We start from the raw sequence: 17,582 nt of genomic DNA, 5'->3' as shown, positions 1-17,582 counted from the left end.
TTGAAGCAATGGTCGCAAAATGAGTGAGCGAGCAATTAACTGCAGTATGTGGCTGGTTTGGTTTTGGCCAGATTCGAGTGTTTCAGCCCCTTCAGAAGCAGGCGCACCTTAGCTGTAAATCGCCTGGTCACGTTGATATTGTTCCACATGTTATGCGATGGAACACACGGGAGCTTTAGAGAAACCGAACTCGTTAGATTGAATTACACTGAGGGGTTTAATATTGTTAGACAGGCAGTTGTGCCAAAAGTCTATTGTATATCCACTTGCATGAAAAATGCGGAAGGAATGAACAGCAGCATAAATCTGCACCTTACGGATCGAGATCTGAGGAAAGCTGGTCTCTCAAGTCTCTGAGTCATGTACCTGGGCAAGAGCAAGGTTAGAGCTGAACATCTATCGAGTTCCGGCTTCTTTACACATTTAAATGTTTTAAAAAACAAACACTTGTTCTTGTTATAGTTAATTCCGCGCTGTTCTGTTGCTTATAGCAAGGATCCCAGAAGTTCCGAAGAATCGCCAGGATTGTGAAAACTATCTGCGGGATCAACCTGGTTTTAAAAGGGTGAGTCAGAGACATTACTGATGTATCCAACACCGAATAATGCAACCCCGTCTCCTGTCGTGCGCGCCAATAACTGTGCAGGTACCGATGAAAACTGAAGGCTCTTCTGAATAGAAACGGCGGATCCCGATTGCACTGATCATTGGTGAAAACCAGCAGAACTTGGTAGTTCCTTTTAAGTATCCGTGACATTGTAAAGCGGATGGGGTGGCAGTAGATAGGAAACCGAATGAAATCTGGATTAACAGGTTGCCACGGAGGGAGTGTGCTATCATTGTGGCGACTGGAGACTTTGGGGTATCTGACGGTTGCCGTGTGTGTCAACGGTAAATAATGCAACTTCGGAGCAAGGCTAACAGCAGCGCTTATACACCAGTCTTTGTGTGTGAACTTGTTTATATATGCGAGCTTGTGTATATATGTCAATCTCTGTGTATATGTGAGCTTATATGTGTATGTGTGAGGCTTTGAGCATATACACCAGTCTTTGTGTGTGAGCCTGTGCGCATATGTGAACCTCCACCACCCCAAGAACTGTCACACAGTGCAGGAAGAAATTCAACGACCTCCCAAGGATATCCCTCTATTCTCTTCTCCCTTAGCTTAGCTAGCTTTCCCTCAAATGCATCTACTAGAAAGGCTGGCTGTACTTAAATGGATAAATCACCAGGGCCGGATGAGATGCATCCTAGGATGCTGAGGGAAGTAAAGGTGGAAACTGCGGAGGTACTGGCCATAATCTTCCAATCCTCCTTCGATATGGGGGTGGTGCCAGAGGACTGGAGAATTGCAAATGTTACACCTTTGTTCAAAAACGGGTGTAAGGATAAACCCAGCAACTACAGGCCAGTCTGTGTAACCTCGGTAGTGGGGAAACTTTTAGAAATGATAATTAGGGACAAAATTAACAGTCATTTGGACAAGTGTGGATTAATAAATGAGAGCCAGCACGGATTTGTTAAAGGCAAATCGTGTTTAACTAACTTGATTGAGTTTTTTGATAAGCTAACAAAGTGGGTTGATGAGGGCAATGCGGTTGATGTGTACATGGACTTGCAAAAGGTGTTTGATAAAGTGCCACATAATAGGCTTGTCAGCAAAGTTGAGGCCCATGGAATAAAAGGGACAGCAGCAACATGAATACGAAATTGGCTAAGTGACAGGAAACAGAGAATAGTGGTGAACAGTTGTTTTTCGGACTGGAGGAAGGTATACAGTGGTGTTCCCCAGGGGTTGTTTCTAGGACCATTGCTTTCCTTGATATATATGAATGACTTGGACTTGGGTGGATAGGGCATCATTTCAAAATTTGCAGATGACACAAAACTTGAAAGTATAGTGAACAGTGAGGAAGATAGTGATAGACTTCAAGAGGACATAGACAGGCTGATGGAATGGGCAGACATGTAGCAAATGAAATTTAACGCAGAAAAGTGCGAAGTGATACATTTTGGTCGGAATAACAAGGAGAGGCACTAAAGTGTACAATTCTAAAGGGGGTGCATGAACAGAGAGGTCTGGGGGTATACGTGTACAAGTTGTTGAAGGTGGCAGGGCAGGTTGAGAAAGCGGTTAAAAAAGCATACGGGATCCTGGACTTCATAAATAGAGGCATAGAGTACAAAAGCAAGGAAGTAATGATGAACATTTATAAAACACTGGTTTGGCCCCAATTGGAGTATTGTGTCCAATTCTGGGCACCGCATTTTAGGAAGGATGTGAAGGCCTTAGAGAGAGGGTGCAGAAAAAATTTACAAGAATGGTTCCTGGGTTGAGGGACTTCAGTTACATTGATAGACTAGAGAAGCTGTGGTTGTTGTTCTTAGAGCAGAAAAGGTTGAGAGGAGATTTGATAGAGGTGTTCAAAATCATGAGGGGTCTGGACAGAGTAGATAGAGAGAAACTGTTCCCATTGGCGGAAGGGTCGAGAACCAAAGGACACAGATTTAAGGTGAATGGCAGAAAAACCAAAGGTGACATGAGGAGAAACTTTTTTACGCAGCAAGTGGTTAGGATCTGGAATGCACTGCCTGAAAAGGTGGTGGAGGCTGACTCAATTGTAGCTTTGAAAAGGGAATTGTATAAGTACCTGAAGGAAAAAAAATTGCAGGGCTACGGGGAAAGGGCGGGGGGTGGGACGAGCTGAAGTGCTCTTGCAGAGAGCCGGCACAAGCTCGACAGGCCGAATGGCCTCCTGTGCTGTTACCATTCTATGATTCTATGATTTTATGATCTATGCTATTCACCTCAACTACTCCTCATGGTAGCGAGTTCCACCTTCTCACTATTTGGGCAAAGAAGTTTCTCCTAAATTCCCTATTGGATTTATTGGTGACAATCTTATATTTATTGCCCCAAGCTCTGGTGTCTCCCACAAGTGGAAACATCTGCTCTACGTCTATCCGATCATATCTCTTCATAATTTTAAAGACCTCTATTAGGCCACCCCTTAGCCTTCTCTTTTCTAGAGAATAGAGCCCCAGCCTGTTCAGTCTTTCCTGATTGTTGTACCCTCTCAGTACTGGTATCATCCTTGTAAATCTTTTTTGCACTTTCTCCAGTTCCTCTATATCCTTTTTGTAATATAGATACCAGGTCTGAGCACAGTGCTCCAAGTGTGTTCTTACCAAAGTTCTATATAAATTTAACATTTCCTCCCTGCTTTTGTATTCTATTCCTCTCAAAATGAACTCCAGTATTTAGTTTTGTGTGAAATGACCTTTATTGGTGAGTGAACCTTTATTTATTGGAAGCACTGTGCTATCAGTTGCTTGACTGCTGGCTGTCCTGTCCCACATCCTCTCAACCCTCTGCACCCTTGTCTTACTGTGGAGAGGGAGTTCCTTCCACCCTCTCTTCATCATCATTGCCTTCAACTTCTGGAAGCAGCAAGCCTGTCTTCATTGCAATATTATGCAGAATACAATAAGCTACAAAGCTACTTGAGGCCTTCATTGGGCTGTATTGCAGGGTTCCACCAGATTTAACCAGGCACCTAAAACAAAGTTTAATAGTTCTGTGATACTTCTTGTAGTGGTAAGGGCTTCATTGATCTGTTGTCTCTCTCTGTCATGTGGAAGCCTTACTGGAGTCATTTAGCACGATTGCAATGATAGCCCTGATCACCAAGTAACCATCCGGATACATGGCTCTGTGTCATGCGGGCTTGCGTGCTAGATTGTCATGAAATTAAAGTATCTGGTATTAATGTGCAGGATGAGGTGATTGGCATTGCATGCTAATTGGATGGTACTGTAGTAGTTATGTCACTGGACTAGTAATTCATGAATCCTGGACTAATAATCCTCAGAATATGAGTTCAAATCCCATCATAGCAGTTTGACAATTAGAATTAAGTTTTAAAAATCAGGACATAAAAAACTGATATCAGTGAAGGTGTTGTAAAAACTCAACCGGTTCACTCATGTCCTTTATGGGAAGGAAATCTGCTGCCCTTACTTGGTCTGGCCTATGAGTGACTTCAGTCCCACACTAACATAGTTGACTCTTAACTGTCCTCTGAAGTAGCCTAGAAAGCTACTCAGTAGTATCAGGGCAACTAAGGATGGCAATAAATATCGGCCTTGCCAGCGACGCCTACATCCCAAGAATTATTTTTTTTAAATGAATAAAGGTGTGGTATATTAGTACTGCCAGAATAATCAACTCCATAAATAGAATGAAAGCCTTTCCTCTACATAAATTTTAGGGGTTGTCATATCGGACTTTGAGTGCCACACAGGTTGCGTCAATCCCTCCTTGCACCTTTGGGAACCTTGCCAGTCTGTAGAACTGGATAGCTCTCTCTTTGTTTGCCTGCTTCCATTGGGAAGAATATGAATTGTGCCGCTCTCCTGAGCAGTTGCCTGACTAATGTGACAAAGATCACCTGCTGCTGCCTTGAAGACTCCAGACATAAAGAAATTAAAGGCTGCGGTGACCTTGCCTGGTACAGAAAATGCTGTTCTCTTAGTGCAAGTGGGCTGCAGGTTTTCAGTTGTGAGTTGACATATTTCCCCAGCAAGCGTCCAGAGGGAAGCACAACCTTCTGAGCACTGATGGTCAAAAAAATCTAAGTATGACTTAGATGAAAGGATGAACAGGCTGGGTCTCTTTTCTCTTGAAATGAGAAGGCTGAGGGGTGAGCTAATAGAGGTCTTCAAAATTATGAAGGGTTTTGATAGAATGGATATAGAAACATAGAAACATAGAAGATAGGAGCAGGAGTAGGCCATTCGGCCCCTCTAGCCTGCTCCGCCATTCAATGCGATCATGGCTGATCATCCAAGTTCGGTACCCGGTCCCTGCTTTCTCCCCATACCCCTTGATCCCTTTAGCCTTAAGAAATATATCCAACTCCTTCTTGAATATATTTAATGAATTGGCCTCTACTGCCTTCTGTGGCAGAGAATTCCACAGGTTTACCACTCTCTGGGTGAAGAAATTCCTCCTCATTTCTGTCCTCAAAGGCCGACCCCTTATCCTTAGACTGTGACCCCTGGTTCTGGATTCCCCGACCATTGGGAACATCCTCCCTGCATCTAGTCTGTCCAGTCCTGCCAGAATTTTATAAGTTTCAATGAGATCCCCTCTCATTCTTCTAAACTCCAGCGAGTACAAGCCCAATCGACCCAATCTCTCCTCATACGTCATTCCTGCCATCCCAGGTATCAGCCTGGTGAATCTTCGCTGAACTCCTTCCATGGTAAGAACATCCTTCCTCAGATAAGGCGACCAAAACTGCACACAATACTCAAGATGTGGTCTCACCAAGGCCCTGTACAACTGCAGCAAGACATCCTTGTTCTTGTACTCAAACCCTCTTGTTACGAAGGCCAACATACCATTTGCCTTCTTAACTGCCTGCTGCACCTGCATGCGTACCTTCAGCGACTGGTGCACAAGGACACCCAGGTCTCGTTGCACTTCCCCTTCTCCCAATCTATTGCCATTCAGATAATAATCTGCCTTCCTGTTTTTGACACCAAAGTGGATAACCTCACATTTATCCACGTTATATTGCATCTGCCATGCTTCTGCCCAATCACCCAACCTGTCCAAATCATCCTGTAGTTTCTCAGCATCCTCCGCACAGCACACACGCCCACCCAGCTTTGTGTTGTCTGCAAATTTGGAGATATTACATCTAGTTCCCTTGTCTAGATCATTAATATACATTGTGAATAGCTGGGGTCCAAGGACCGATCCCTGCAGTACCCCACTAGTCACTGCCTGCCACTCGGAAAAAGACCCGTTTATTCCAACTCTTTGCTTTCTATCTGCCAACCAGTTCACTATCCAAGTCAATACCTTGCCCCCAATCCCATGTGCCTTAACTTTACATGCAATCCCATATGTGGGACCTTATCGAAAGCCTTCTGAAAGTCCAAATACACCACATCCACTGGTTCTCCCTTATCTATTTTACTAGTTACATCCTCAAAAAATTCCAGTAGATACAGAGAAAATGTTTCTACCTGTGGGGAAGAGCAAAACTAGAAGCCATCAATATAAGATAGTCACCAAGAAATCATATAGGGAATTCAGAAGGAACTTCCTTACCCAGAGAGTGGTGAGAATGTGAACTCGCTACCACAGGAAGTGGTTGAAGCAAATAGTATAGATGCTTTTAAGGGGAGGCTAGATAAACATATGGGGGAGACGGGAATAGAGGGTTATGCTGATAGAGTTAGATGAGGAAAGACGGGAGGAGACTCGAGTGGAGCATAAAAGCCGGCATGGACTGGTTGGGCCAAATGGCCTGTTTCTGTGCCGTATATCCTATGTAATCCTATGTAAGACCTTTTTGGTCTATAGACCCTGTTGCATGGGTATGAGCACATAGAGAAGAGATACCTCTGTGAAGCCTGACTCAGATGCTTCATACTCGCCTCTTACATATTCTATAGCATAAGAATAGAGGGGTTCCCACTGGGAAATCCGTTTCCCCAGTGCAGTGCAGTATTCTGAGCCTGATGTAAATGTGGCAGTATCACTTTGGTGTGAGGTAAGTAATCTGACTTCTGAGTGCATTAAAACAAAATTAGTGAGACTTCTCATACCATTTAAACTTCACACCAGGCATAGTATAATTCCAGCCAGCAACATTTTAAAAGTGACTATTGTTGGACTTCGTTGGCATTTCATAAACTTACTTTTGACCCTTTCTAATGTTATGCCAAAATGTATTGTTTCTGCTCGCACTCTTTTAACATTAAAAATAAGCTACCCAAGGGGTGGAGCTCTGTGCAAGTGTCCAAGCATGCCTTTACACACCGCTTTGTCACTGAACTCAATGCCACCTGCAACAAAGTGCGGCTGGCAGTATAACTCGGGTGTGCCAGCTGTGTATTACACTATTCAGTTCCTGATATGAGACCAGTATCTTTAGTATAACTGCAGCCTAAATCACAAGTTTGAGCAATGCACAAGGTTAGCAGGATTGTTGTATAATCTTTGGAAATTAGATGACACTAAGTACGAGTTAATGATATTATAAGAATGCTGCCTCAAACTTGTAAGCTATGTAAACAGTGAGGAGGATAGTAACTGACTTTAGGAAGACAAAAACAGACTGGTGAAATTGGCAGACACATGGCAGATCAAATTTATTGCCGAGAAATGTGAAGTGATTCATTGTGGTAGGAAGAATGAGGAGGGTGAGGTGTATAAAATTGTGAGGGGCTGAGATAGCGTGGATAGGAAGGACCTCTTTCTCTTCACAGAGAGGTCAATAACCAGGCGGCATAGATTTAAAGTAATTGTAGAAAGATTAGAGGGGAGTTGAGGAGAACTTTTTCACCCAGATGGTGGTGGGGTCTGGAATGCATGGCCTGAAAGGGTGGTAGAGGCAGAAACCCTCATTGCATTTGAAAAGTACTTGGATGTGCACTTGAAGCGCCGTAACCTACAGGGCTATGGACCATGAGCTGGAAAGCGGGATTAGGCTGGATAGCTCTTTTTTGGCCAGCACAGACATGATGGGCCAAATGGCCTCTTTCTGCGCCGTAAATTTCTATGATTCTATAAAATTAAATGGTACAATTTTAAAGGGGGTGCAGAAAGAGGAAGACCAGAAGGTGTATGTACACAAGTCCTTGAAGGTGGCAGGACAAGTTGAAGAGGCTGTTAAAGAGGCATGTGAGATACTTGGTTTTATAAATAGAGGCATAGAATGTAAAAGCAAAGAAGTTATGCTAAACCTTTATAAAACACTGGTTAAGATCCAGATGGAGTATTATGTCCAATTCTGGACACCAAACTTTAGGAAGGATGTCAAGGCCTTAGAGAGGGTGCAAATATTTACTAGAATGGTATCAGGGATGAAAGACTTCTGTGGAGGAACTAGAGAAACTAGGGTTGTTCTCCTTAGAGCAGAGAATCTTAAGGGGAGATTTGATAGAAGAGTTCAAAAACTTGAAGTGTTTTGATAGTAAATAAGGTGAAATGGTTTCTAGTGGCAGAAGGGTCGATAATCAGAGGACACAGATTTAAGGTAATTAGCAAGCAAACCAGAGACGACATGAGGAAAAAAAATTATGCAGCGAGTTGTTATTATCTGAAATTCACTGCCTGAAAGGGTGGTGGATGCAGATTCAATAATAACTTTCAAAAGGAAATTGGATAAATATTTGAAAAGGAAAAATTTGCAGGGTATGGGGAAAGATCAGGGGAGTGGGGCTAATTGTATAGCTTTTTCAAAGATGCGGCACAGGTATGATGGGCCGAATGGCCTCCTACTGTGCTGTATCATTCTATGATTCTTTTTTAAAATTCATTCACGGGATGTGGGTGTCGCTGGCAAGGCCAGCATTTATTGCCCATCCCTAATTGCCCTTGAGAAGGTGGTGGTGAGCCGCCTTCTTGAACCGCTGCAGTCCGCGTGGTGAAGGTACTCCCACAGTACCATTAGGTAGGGAGTTCCAGGATTTTGACCCAGCGATGATGAAGGATCGGTGATATATTTCCAGGTTAGGATAGTGTGACTTGGAGGGGAACTTGGAGGTGGTGGTGTTCTCATGCACCTGCTGCCCTTGTCCTTCTAGGTGGAGGAGGTTACGGGTTTGGGAGGTGCTGCTGAAGAAGCCTTGGCGAGTTGCTGCAGTGCATCTTGTAGATGGTACACACTGCAGCCATGGGACGCTGGTGGTGGAGGGAGTGAATATTTAAGGTGATAGATGGGGTGCCAATCAAGCGGGCTGCTTTGCCCTGGATGGTGTCGAGCTTCTTGAGTGTTGTTAGAGATGCATTCATGCAGACAAGTGGAGAGTATTCCATCACACTCCTGACTTGTGCCTTGTAGATGTTGGAAAGGGTTTGGGGAGTCAGGAGGTGAGACACTCGCCACAGAATACCTAGCCTCTGACCTGCTCTTGTTGCCAAAGTATTTATGTGGCTGGTCCAGTTAAGTTTCTGGTCAATGGCAACCCCTAGGATGTTGATGGTGGCGGATTCGGCGATGGTAATGCCATTGAATGTCAAGGGGAGGTGGTTAGACTCTCGCTTGTTGGAGATAGTCATTGCCTGGCACTTGTGTGTTGCGAATGCTACCTGCCACTTCTCAGCCCAAGCCTGAACGTCGTCCAGATCTTGTTGCATGGGCATGGACTGCTTCATTTTCTGAGGAGTTGTGAATGGCACTGAACACTGTGCAGTCATCAGCGAACATCCCAATTTCTGACCTTATGTTGGAGGAAAGGTCATTGATGAAGCAGCTGAAGATGGTTGGGCCTAGGATACTGCTCTGAGGAACTCCTGCAGCGATGTGATGATTGACCTCCAACCACCACAACCATCTTCATTTGTGCTAGGTATGACTCCAGCCAGTGGATAGTTTCCCCCCGCCCCCCCATTCCCCCCCCCCGATTCCTATTGACTTCAGTTTTACTAGGGCTCCTTGATGCCATACTTGGTCAAATGCTGCCTTGATGTCAGGGGCTGTCACTCTCACCTCACCTCTGGAATTCAGCTCCTTTGTCTATGTTTGGACCAAGGCTGTAATGAGGTCAGGAGCTGAGTGGTCTTGGCAGAACCCAAACTGGGCATCATTGAGCAGGTTATTGGTGAGTAAGTGCCGCATGATAGCACTGTCGATGACACCTTCCATCACTTTGCTGATGATTGCGAGTAGACTGATGGGACGATAATTGGCCGGATTGAATTTGCCCTGCTTTTAGTGGACAGGACATACCTGGGCAGTTTTCCACATTGTCGGATAGATGCCAGTGTTGCAGCTGTGCTGGAACAGCTTGGTTAGAGGTGCGGCTAGTTCTGGAGAAAATCTTCAGCATGACAGCCAGGATGTTGTTAGGGCCCATAGCCTTTGCTGTATCCAGTGCACTCAGCCGTTTCTTGATATCATGTGGAGTGAATCGAATTGGCTGAAGACTGGCTTCTGTGAAGGTGGGGACCTCAGGAGGAGGCCAATATGGATCAACTGCTCGGCACTTCTGGCTGAAGATGTTTGCAAACGCTTCAGCCTTGTCTTTTGCACTCACGTGCTGGGCTCCACCATCAATGGCGATGGGGATATTCATGGAGCCTCCTCCTCCCGTTAGTTGTTTAATGGTCCACCACCATTCATGACTGGTAGTGGCAGGACTGCAGAGCTTTGATCTGATGCGTTGATTGTGGGATCACTTATCCCTGATTTTGTTATTCTAATTGCTTTCAGCTTTCCTCTCACTGGGTTTAAGGGAAGGGAATAAAGAAGAACAAATAATGGATGCCAGGTATATCATATAACACTAGAAGCAGACTGGTTACCACTGCCAATATGCCAGTTGTATTCACAGGCCCAGGAAAAGGTTTAGCAGTGAGACAGTTACAGAGCTGTGCCATCTACTTCAAGGAGACCTGCAGACAATCTTCACCATAGGAATGGCACTGCCAATGGCAGTCAAGGATACAACTTTTATACCTCTGTATCTTTCCAGGTACATCTGCAATATTATCAAATTTTTCTGTCCACAGATTTACTAAAGAGTTGACTGATGCATTATTCAGGAGGGCCAACAATTTTTTCTCCTTTTCCACTGAACAGTAATGGCAGCATGAGAGAGCTGTGCTAATTCACCATATTGCAAGATTTTCCAAAGTACAGGAGTCATTGACAGCACTCGTGGCAATCTGGATCCCTAGGCACAAGCAATGGCCATCACAAACAGAAAAGGGTACTACTCCATCAATGTTCAGCTGGTCAATGACTACCAATACTCTATCATACAATCAATACTAGGAAGGAATCACAAAACTTTCATTTTAAAACAAATATCTCTGCCAGGCTTACCTGAAGGCAAGGGAGATAGGAAAGCAATGAAGGCTGCCATGTTCAACCTTGGCTAATGACACCATTACAACAGCCATAGACACTAGAAGATCACAGATACAACAAGGCCCATGAAGCTATAAGGAGCATGATAGATTACATTGCTGGCATCTTGAAGCAACACTTCAGATGTCCCAACAAATCAGGGGTTCCATATAGTACAGCACTACTAGGATCTCAAGATCATCATCTGCTGTTTGCTCTGTAATTTTGTACTGCATGGAGGAGAAGGAAGCCAACCCACAATCAAGTCCAGAGCAGGATACAGACATTGACCAAGAAGATGTAGCTGCAGAAACATCAGTGATAGACATGTAGCCATCAAGCGCCTATACTGTGTTTTAGTAAATGGACATTCATCATGCAACCAGGTTGTCTTAGAAGGATTTGCTTTATGAAGCCCTTTTAAGAATTCAATATGACAGCAGTTTCAGAGATAAGCTACAGTTTGTGCCGTGCTACAATATGACTTTGCATGGTGAGCCTTCAAAGGACTGTAATGTGTGTAAATGCTTTGGATGGGGCAGCAGTAAAAGAATAACAGGTTATGAGAAAACACTTTGCGGCTGCATATTTTGGGAAAATACTTGGCATATAAAGCTTTTTGGTAGCTTTAACTTGCCAGCTTTCTTCAGGTCTGACATCTTCTGCTTTTGGGCTTGCTGGCTGTATTCACCCTGGCCGCTATTTCCTTTCGGGCTTGTTGCTCCCTGCAGCTCAAGTTGCATGTCTTTGTTACCTCTAGACTCGACTATTCCAATGCTCTCCTGGCCGGCCTCCCAGCTTCCACCCACTGTAAACTTGAGTTCATCTAAAACTCTGCCATTGTATCCTAACTCGCACCAAGTCCCGTTCACCCATCACCCCTGTGCTCACTGACCTACATTGACTCTTGGACAGTTACACCTCAATTTTAAAATTCTGATCCTTGTTTTCAAATCCCTTCCTCACCTCTGTAACCTCCTCCAGCTCTACACCCCTCCAAGATCTCTGTGCTCCTCCAATTGTGGTCTCTTGCGCACCCCTGATTTTCACTGTTCCAGCCTTGGTGGCCGTGCCTTCAGCTGCCTAGGACCTGAGCTCTGGAATTCCCTACCTAAATCTCTCTGCCTCTCTATCTCTCTCTGTTGTTTGATAATGCTCCTGTGAAGCGCCTTGGGAAGTTTTGCTGCATTAAAGGTGTGATATAAATGCAAATTGTTGTTGTTATGCTACCACTTTGAATTGGCAGAAAAGCAAACACTGACCAGAGTTTTACAGGATACAGTGACAAAAGTATTTGTTTATTTACGATTCAATGGACACAATGAGGCTTCAGCATTCAGCAATACTAAAACAAGGATTAATTACCCTTTTGAATCTTCACCAGAAGAAGTGAGGATAAACTCTCTACGCTTCTAAATGAAGTTCTAGATAAAGAATTGCAATCTTTCTTTCTCTCCAGTGCAATCTTTTTGGATGTTGAACATTCCAAATCTCAAATCTTTGAGAAGGAAATTCTGCATTTCTGCAGGACTTGGCCTGATCTCCCACTTTAATTTTGCTGGGAAATTGGTGGAAACCCCAAGAAATGGCTTAAATGGGTGCTTTCAACTGTTTACACCATTTCTCCAGGGGTTCTGCCAATCTCCCACCAAAGTTACAGCAGGAAATCAGGAGAATCCCTGCAGGAATTCAGGGTCGGTGTATTTTCCACCTGAATCACAATACCCTCAGCAGTGAACTCTTCTGTAGATTGAGACTAAATTATAGAATCATAGAATCATAGAATGGTTACAGCACAGAAGGCGGCCATTCGGCCCGTCGAGCCCATGCCGGCTCTCTGCAAGAGCACTTCAGCTAGTCCCACTCCCCCGCCCATTTCCCGTAGCCCTGTAATTTTTTTCTTTCAGGTACTTATCCAACTCCCTTTTGAAAGCTGTGATTGAATTTGCCTCCACCACCCTTTTAGGCATTGCATTCCAGATCCTAACCACTCGCTGAGTAAAAAAGTTTCCCCTCATGTCGCCTTTGGTTCTTCTGCCAATCACCTTTAATCTGTGTCCTCTGGTTCTCAAAGCTTCTGCCAATGGGAACAGTTTCTCTCTATCTACTCTGTACAGACCCCTCATGATTTTGAGCACCTCTATCAAATCTCGTCTCAATCTTCTCTGCTCTAAGAAGAACAACCCCAGCTTCTCCAGTCTACCCTCTTACCTGGAATCATTCTCATAAATCTTTTCTGCACCCTCTCTAAGGCCTTCACATCCTTCCTAAAGTGCAGTGCCCAGAATTGGACACAATACTCCATTTTAGGCCAAACCAGTGTTTTATAAAGGTTCATCATAACTTCCATGCTTTTGCACTCTATGGGCAGGATTTTAACTCAGGTGCGGGATGGTGTCATGTTATCTGCATTTTGTGTTATCCACCCAAATCTAAATGGATGTGGGAGATTGATGCAATTTTAATTTAATTGTTCAATTGATTTCCAACGTCTGGGAACCCTTGGTAAATGGGTTTTCCCTGACTGAAAGTCGCCTCCGATGACGTCATCATTGCCGCTGCATTTAAGGTCTACAGCAAGCCTTGCTTCTTCTGCAGGCTGCCAAGCTTTCTCCATTTGGTGTGAGAGGGACCTGCAGGAAACATGACAAGCGGGAGGCCCAGATCAGCTCCTCATTTCGACGAGATGGCCCTGCAGGCATTGGTGGATGGGGCTGGGGCCAACAGGGAGGTGCTCTTCTCTTCCTCAGGGAGGAAGAGGCACCCCAAGCAGACTAAGGCAGTGTGGTTGCAGGTGGCAGAGGAGGTCAACTCCTTGGGAGTCACACGACGAACCTGGATTCAGTGCCGGAAAAGATTTCATGACCTTCAGCGCATTGGAAAAGTGAGTATGAATTTCCCATCACCTTCAATCTGACCCCCATTGCCTTTCCTCACCAGCACTCAGCTTTAGCAATCTCTTCCTCCACATCCCACTTGACAGTGACATCCATGCACCCTTACCCATTCCCTCTCTCTCTATGCTCACATTCACATAACTATTCGACTATGCAGCCCTCACACTCCCTGTCACTGTGATGCTATGAAAACAACTGACAACACACAGGGAGGGCCCTTGGTCTTGCAACCTCACTCCATCTTTGTCTCCTTCTAAGTATCTATGCTATGCAATCTCTATACTCACTCCTTCATTCTCACTCAACCTCCACTTGTCTCCCTCATTGCAGGAAAAGAGAGCTCACAACAAAAGAGAGTGAGCGAGGACAGGAGGAGGGACAGCCTCAATAGTCCACCTGACCTCCTGGGGGGAGGCGGTACTCAAAATAGTGGGACTCGAGGATGATGCGCATGTGGGGGACGGACAGATGGGTGCAACACAGCAAGCTGGGAACAGAAAAGTTTCCCATCTCTCTCTTTGACATTGCATGAGTTGCTGATAATGATTGTGAAGCTTTAACAGATGGACTTATGAGCATCTGCAAAAAGCAATGTGCATGTAGCCTTGGCATCACATCTCTGACTCTTTCCTTTACTCCCCCACAGGACCATCAAAAGCATCCATCCCCCCTAGCCAGGAAGAAGAGGCTGAGCAGCCAGACTCCTCAGAGCAAGCTGCAACCTCTGAGGGTGCAGCGTCACCAGAAATCTGCGCACCCAGCACCAGCGCAGACATTCACACCACGGTGGGATCTTCGGGAGATAGAGTAGTGCTGTCGCCTGGTGTATCACAACTCACAAGTGAGCATCAGCAGATTGTGGAGACAGGGACAGCAGTGGAGAGTCCTAGTTGGAGGGCGCAGGACTCTGCCAGCTCGGCTCAGCTGCATGTCGGCCCTTTGCCTCTGGGTCCATCCATGAGATTAGCGGTGATGGAACTCCAGGCACAGATGCAGGAGTCTCTGGCAGGTTTTGCCTCTAGGGTCGCTGCGAGTGTGGAGTGAATGGAGGAGTCCATAGCGAACATGTGCAGAGCCTTTGTGGAGTCATTGGCGCATGAACGCATCGCCACAGAAAGGATGGCAACCTCCGTGGAAAGGATGGCTACAGTAGAGGAGAGGATGGCTACGGTAGAGGAGAGGATAGCTACGGCCATGGAGCAGCTTAGTCGCCAGGGTATGGAAAACATGGTCATTGTTCAGAATAGAATGACATCCCCTGAGGAGCGATGGGCATCTATTGAACAGAGAAACCAGACCTTCATGGCAGATACGGGTTCTCATGGCCCCCCTGATGTGCAGCAAGGTGCTCTCCAGCCACATGCAGGCGCTGAGGGGGACCTGACCCATGAGAGGGAGGTTGGTGGCAGACCTCAAGGAAGTGGGGGCTCCTCTCCAAGCGCTCATACTTTCTTGCCACTGCAGAGCTCTCGGTCAGAGCCCCACCAGAGTCCACACCCAAGTGAGACAGGCGTCTCAACCTCTGCACAGCCGCAGGAGCAGCAAACTGTTGACAAGCCCTCACAGGCTCGCAACCCCAGAGGACGCCCGCCAAAGGTGTCGAGACAGGAGCAGCAGCAAAGTGAGCAAGAGACCTCCACATCTGCTGAAGTCACAGGGGAGGCACCACATAGGAGCACGCGTAAGAGGAAAATTCTGCACAAATAGTCACAAGGGTAGTCACTTAGGTGCAATTTTGTGTTTACTGTAAAAATGCCATCACTTCGTTATTGTACATAAAAATTCTGATGGCAAATGTTGCAGTTGTGGCGTCTGTCATTTCGCTATTGGGACTTCCGCTTTGATGGCTTAGGAATACTTGCAACTGTCAGTATGGTGGTCAGACTGATAGGAATCCTCTGGTTCTTGGCCATTGTCAATGCGCTGGTAAGAAGCTGCGAGGCAAAAGTGTTTGATTGACTAGGCTAAGCAAATCTGGCCAGGATGAGTGCGTTCGTTGCATCCCAGGCAGCAATTGTAGTTTATGTACCTTTAAGAGGAACTATGTTTTTTTGAAGCCCCTGTGTACTGTAGTACCGGTAGTGACCACTCTTACCTGCAATTCGGCAGCACCTCAAGGAGATCAATTCCTCAGACGAAGGTAGAAGAAAAAAAAACAAAAAAACTGTGGTTTCACCAGCTAAACGGGCTGGTGGCAGGTAGTGCACTGATCCTTCCTGGGCGGCGGGCTGGGGCTCGATCGGGTGGCTCTGCAGCGGGGCTGGGCAGCGAGTCGGAAAGCAGAAGCAAACAGAGTCAGAGGGTGGAGCACTCAGGAGACGGCTGGCGCTGCAAAGCAGGTCGGCGCTCGGACCGAGCAGAGGGAGGGGAAAGTCCCAGAGGGTCCGACGGGAACGATTCTCCAAGTAACGGAGAAATTGTTTAAAATATATGTGCAAATAAAAAAAAAATAGAAATACCGCGAAAAGCTGCAGGTCGCAATGGGAACCGTGGAGAACAGCGTTGGCAGCAGCGGCAGCAGCGGGAAAGCGCGGGAGGTGCCATCTTGACTCGGCAGGGAAGAAGGAAAAACGCGGGAGGCGCCATTTTTGATTTTCAGGATGCCTAAGACTGGCAATATTACTACTTTCAATAGTGATATAGAGGATTGGACCACATATGTGGAAAGAGTGGAGGTATATTGCAAGGCGAATGAAGTAGCGGATGATAAAAAGGCATCGGTACTTCTCAATCTGATGGGCGCAAGGACATACAGGCTATTACGAAACTTGACCACTCCAGCCAAACTGATGGACAAGAATTTTAAGGAGATTGTTGATACCCTACAGGAGCACTTAAACCCAACACTGCTGCTGATAGCGGAACGATTCAAATTCTTCAGGAGGAATCAGCACAAGAATGAAAGTAACGCTGATTACCTCACCGAATTAGGAAAGCTGTCAAAGCACTGCCAATTCGGGGCAGGACTGGCAGATTCTCTATGAGACAGATTCGTCTGCGGTCTCCTAAGCGAAAGAACACAGAAAAGACTACTTTCTGAGAAAGATTTGACACTGGACAAGGCTTTCAGTGTGGCTGTATCATACGAAGCAGCAGCAAGAGGAGCTGCAGAGATACAGTAAAAGCCACAGGACTTTGGCACCCATGAAATGACACGGGGTTTCGAGAGATGTTATCGCTGCGGCAGATCCACCCATGACCAGAGGGACTGCTGGTTCAAGGACAAAGCATGCAGGCAATGCGGAAAGATGGGACACATTGCACGTGTATGCAGATCTGGAAAAAAATCCGCTGACAGTAAAAAGGCCAATAAGGAAAAGTACAGAAAGGTACAAATGATGATGGACAGTAGCTCCGAAGACCAGAAGAGCGATAGCGACTCCGGAAACAAGAGACTAAGCTGTCTCAAATTACATAATGTAATTGCCAAAGAAGATTACCAGACCATTTGGGTTACCCTCACGATAGCGGGGTCCCCAGTTAAAATGGAGCTAGATACAGGATCAGCTCTGACCGTCATAATTACGAGCGGCTATTTCCGCATATACCTTTGAAAGACACATCCATTATCTTGAAGACATATACGGGGCAGAAAGTATACCCCAGAGGGAAAATAAGGGTGCCTGTTGTATACAACGGCAAGGAAATACAGTTGTATTTATACGTTCTGCAAGATGGTGGTCCACCGTTGTTGGGACGTGAATGGATCAGAAAGATACGTTTAGACTGGCACTCCATTCAGGCACTGACGGTGACCAGTAAGAAAAAAAATGATGATGACGTCATACCTGGACGATTAAAAGAAATC

At 45.7% G+C, this 17,582-nt stretch overlaps 1 protein-coding gene across 1 annotated transcript in view; it reads left to right on the top strand.

Annotated features, from left to right (window-relative positions):
* Positions 1-289: 289 nt before the first annotated feature.
* LOC147123290 (uncharacterized) overlaps positions 290-17,582 on the top strand; it is a 277,352-nt gene continuing 260,059 nt past the window's right edge. Inside the window, exons 1-2 of the mRNA XM_085970222.1 lie at positions 290-381; positions 492-565. Of these exons, the coding sequence (XP_085826348.1) occupies positions 361-381; positions 492-565 (95 nt within the window). The 5' untranslated portion in view covers positions 290-360. The remainder of the gene's footprint in view (positions 382-491; positions 566-17,582) is intronic.

The sequence above is a fragment of the Somniosus microcephalus genome, chromosome 2, assembly GCF_052327205.1.
Source record: "Somniosus microcephalus isolate GS21.2 chromosome 2, FLI_Smic_1.0, whole genome shotgun sequence".
NCBI classification, from domain to species: domain Eukaryota; kingdom Metazoa; phylum Chordata; class Chondrichthyes; order Squaliformes; family Somniosidae; genus Somniosus; species Somniosus microcephalus.
This window is presented reverse-complemented; position numbering and strand designations above follow the sequence as displayed.